Consider the following 4,544-nt stretch of genomic DNA (forward strand, 5'->3'; position numbering starts at 1 on the left):
CAGAAACTTTAACACAAATATGGGTGGAAGAAAGACTGAAGTAATTTTTAGAACCGTCTACCTCTGAAAAAAAAACAAGGAAATAAGGTAAGAGATAATTTACAGTAGCAGCCATTAAAAATGAACCTTCCCAGTCAAACAACCAGCCAAGGGCTAGCTAAGGACCAACCAATGACCAGCCAAGGACCAGCCAATGACCACCCAAGGACCACCCAAAGACCAGCCAATGACCAGCCAAGGGTCAGCCAATGACCACCCAATGACCAGCCAAGGACCAGCCAATGACCACCCAAGGACCACCCAAGGACCAGCCAAGGACCAGCCAATGACCGACCAAGGACCAGCCAACGACCAGCCACGGGCCAGCCAATGACCACCCAAGGACCAGCCACGGGCCAGCCAATGACCACCCAAGGACCAGCCAAGGACCAGCCAATGACCACCCAAGGACCAGCCAACGACCAGCCACGGGCCAGCCAATGACCACCCAATGACCAGCCAAGGACCAGCCAATGACCAACAAAGGACCACCCAAGGACCAGCCAAGGACCAGCCAATGACCACCCAAGGATCAGCCAACGACCAGCCACGGGCCAGCCAATGACCACCCAAGGACCAGCCAAGGACCAGCCAATGACCACCCAAGGACCAGCCAAGGACCAGCCAATGACCACCCAAGGACCACCCAAGGACCAGCCAACGACCAGCTACGGGCCAGCCAATGACCACCCAAGGACCAGCCAAGGACCACCCAAGGACCAGCCAATGACCACCCAAGGACCAGCCAACGACCAGCCACGGGCCAGCCAATGACCAGCCAAGGACCAGCCAATGACCACCCAAGGACCAGCCAAGGACCAGCCACGGAAACTGGGGACATTTTTAATGGCTACTACTACTACAAATTAATGGGAGGAGTAAAGAGGAGTAAAATCCTCTGTACAGATCACACCTTTAAGCATAAAGTGAAGCATAGTTGCTAATCGAACCTAGGCAGGCGGCCATGTTGGCCTGTCTTTACCTGCGTGGAAAGAAACAATCCGTTGCGTATCCAGCGAACAGTGGGTCGAGGTTTTCCAGCAGCCAAGCAGGTCCAGTGAAGTTCGGAGCTGATCTCCACCTCTGAGTCGCTCATGACCTGCAGCCACTCCGGCTGAGCTGCAGGACCAGAGGGGCTAGTCAAAAAAAACATCCCAGACCGATGACAGACATGAGCAAATGCTCTGTTTCTCACCTTGCACTACGATGCGTCCTTGGTACGTGTCTTTTCCCTCAGAATTGTAGGCTTCACACTCATAGATGCCCTCATCATCAAAGGAGAGCTCAGGTAGGGTGAGGGTGGGGCTCTCTGAGGAGGAGCCTGCTTTAGACGGCATTAAACCGTCAACCTTCCTCCATCGAAGCTTAGGGACAGGACTGGAAAACAGCAGAGAAATGAATAAACACTAATAATCCCAGCGGACTGAATGTGTGGCAGAGGAACAGTAACTAACCTTGTTACCGTACTTTTTTTGAGGATCTGTACTTATTGTGATTTTATGTCTTTTATTCTTACAGATAATTTTTGAGACTTGTTCTTCTTTATTTTTAAACTCTGGGACGTCGTTATTCAATAAAAAAAAACTTAAATCTCAGTGGGAACCGTGTTCTGGTTGTCCTGATTCACCGTCCCTGCTGGTCGGCAGAGATTATAGGGAGGATTTTTATTCATATTGTTAAATTTCACTTTAAATAATCAAAATATTTTTAGTGTCATTGATTCTCAAAATAAATTTATTATTTCTATTATTATTATTGTCCTAAGAGTTGATAACATCAATATACTGATAAACTATCATGTATTATACAAAATGATACAAAAAAATTATAAAAAAAATTATAAAAAATTATAAATAAATTATAAAAATTATAAAAATATAAATGATATAATCCGTTCCTCCCATACCATGGGGAAAAAAAAACAAACAAATCCTGTTAATTTTGAAACTGTTATTATTTATATATTATTTAACATAATATTAACATAATATTTTTCAATATTATGTTGGAAACATTTATTATTTAATATCTTGAAATCCAAAATAGTTAAAATAAATATGTCTGTTGGTTTGATGATCTTTATTTAATGTAATTTTAATTCTCAGTTCCAAATGTCTGCTGTAGCATTGCTCCAGACATTTTGAATTTAGAAATCTTTCTGGATGGAAAGCGAAACATCTTCAGACTTGGAAAACAAAGTCCAGCTGTTTTGGTTTGAACTTTAGTTGGAATATTTGTAAATTATTAGATAAACATTTAAACAGAAAATATATTTCATAAAGATCATCAAAGGGGGAACTGATTATATCAGGTGGCTAAATTATATGGTTCCCCTCTCATAACTTTGGCAAATAATGATCAAATGTCACCAAATCCACAGAGTTTGTTGTTGATGAAGAGAGGAATAAACACAGTTAAAGACGTTCAGATGAATTCATTTCTTCCCATGTTATGGAGGAGGAACGGATTATTTCAGGCAGCTGAAATCTCCATTCTCTCCTCTCCTCCCATATCTTTGAGAAATAAAGAGCAACTGCTTCCAAATTCTCAGAAATTATTATGTGTCATAGCATGATGGATAGTAAACATGTCCTTAAAGGGGAACGCCATTTTTTTTTTTAACATTTGGTCCCTTGATTTTCCGTTATTCCATCATGTTCTACTCACCCATATGAGTTTAGTGTCATTTGGAGCCGTTCTGATATTCCGTTAGGTTATATCCAGGTAACGTCTTCCTATAGGCAACGACTTGAAGGAAGAATGAACGGCTACGGTTCATTCTTCCTGTCCGCTGAACTGCTGCTAGTTTTCCTCACATGCCTGGAAGATGTCTAGTGCTGCTACCACAGATGATCTCGATCTCCAAATGAACGATTCCGATTAGCTGGAATGAATAGAAGGGGTAGAGCGTAGCCGCCTGGTGCACTCAGGCGTTGCCAGATCCTAGCAGCTCTGTGGTAGAGCTGAGAAAAGGCTTCTTCTCTATGTTACAAAAGGCTCAGGCAAACTGTAGACGCTTTAAGGAAGCAAATGGCTTCAAAAAGCCACTTTGCAACCAGCTAGCAAACAGAACAGAATGAGAGCCACTTAGAGGCTGGCAGACGTTCCTCTTATAGCTTTGACCTTTGAACAAAAGGTCAAAACCGTTTTGATCTGAAATATTTTCGCGCCTTTCACAATGAACATTTCATAATATACATCAGGATATAAACTAATTTTAAAAACCAAGTGTGCAACTTTTAAAGGCTACAAGTTATGATTTAAGGTACAGTAGCAGCCACTGAAAATGGCAGCCCACTTCCCTGCAACTCCCAGCAAAATCCCCTTCATCGTCCAGCCACTCGAGGGCCCCCATCTTGCATATTTGTTAGTGTAATGTACATTGGATAAATGAAGTTTTTTTAACGAAAAAAAACAAAAAAACTCCAGTCCGACGATGTCATACACACGCCGCTTTGTTTTTAAAACATATAAATATAAAAAATATAACCTTGGATGTTTGGGGGACAGTGATTGGCCAACATGTTCTGAATGCTGGCGTACCATAATGAATAAATGATGAACAGTTTAGTTTGTGCCTTCAAGTCGTTGCCCATAGGAAGACGTTACTGGATATAACCTAACGGAATATCTTCAGAACGGCTCCAAATGACACTAAACTCATATGGGTGATGTAATAATGTAAAATCAAGGGCCAAATGTAAAAAAACAACAACAAATTCTGTCCTGCTCAGCATCTCTGGGAACTCCTTCAGGACTGTGAAGGCTGTGACGGCCTCTGGAAGCTCAACAAGAGAACGCTTAGAGTGAGCAAAACAGTAATCAAAGCAAAAGGTGGCTTCTTTGAAGAACCTAGAATATAAGACATATTTTCAGTTGTTTCATACTTTTTTAAGTATATAATTCCACAAATAAAGAAAACTCTTTGAATGAGATGGTGTGTCCAAACTTTTGGTATAAACTGTATATGTGTGTGTGTATGAATTAGTTTGTGGATCTCATTTTAATACTTAATTGTAAAATATATAAATGCATGTGCAGTATATACTTCATCCAGTTTGAGTTCAGTTCTAATTGTTTTGATTCTGAATAAATCTGTACAATCTAACTGAAAGGTCATTTTAGAATTTGTTTTGGTCTTTGAAGTGGTTGTGGCGTGTAAGAGATTAAAGTAATATTATCTTTGACTCGTCTTTGATGTGATTAAAATGAGATCTAAGGCGCCTCCTATTCATTCTGACAGCAGCTGTCTGAACTGTGGTCTGACCCAAGATGGCCGCCCTATAGCTACATCTCTCCCGCTCCCAGCAGCATCGGATGAGGCATCTATGGTCGTCAGATGAGATCCAGGTTAGCAGGAAGTTTTCCGGCGCTAGAGGAGTCTCATTTTTTTTAGCAAGAAGTCTGAGGGTGAGTCTATCCATAATTAAAAGCAGGGAGAAAATGTTTGTTATTTATTAAAGGAATAGTACATCCAAAACATGATTAGCCTTCATTTTCTACTC

General features: G+C 41.3%; 1 protein-coding gene across 1 annotated transcript in view; it reads right to left on the bottom strand.

Annotated features, from left to right (window-relative positions):
• The window catches only part of LOC107105219 (contactin-2-like), a 44,264-nt gene that overhangs the window by 21,222 nt on the left and 18,498 nt on the right, over positions 1–4,544 (bottom strand). The window contains exons 7-8 of the mRNA XM_015405344.1: positions 1,235–1,416; positions 990–1,158 (exon numbers count right to left, since the gene is read on the bottom strand). Of these exons, the coding sequence (XP_015260830.1) occupies positions 990–1,158; positions 1,235–1,416 (351 nt within the window). The remainder of the gene's footprint in view (positions 1–989; positions 1,159–1,234; positions 1,417–4,544) is intronic.

Source organism: Cyprinodon variegatus, unplaced genomic scaffold (assembly GCF_000732505.1).
Source record: "Cyprinodon variegatus isolate N-32 unplaced genomic scaffold, C_variegatus-1.0 Scaffold2160, whole genome shotgun sequence".
NCBI classification, from domain to species: Eukaryota; Metazoa; Chordata; class Actinopteri; order Cyprinodontiformes; family Cyprinodontidae; genus Cyprinodon; species Cyprinodon variegatus.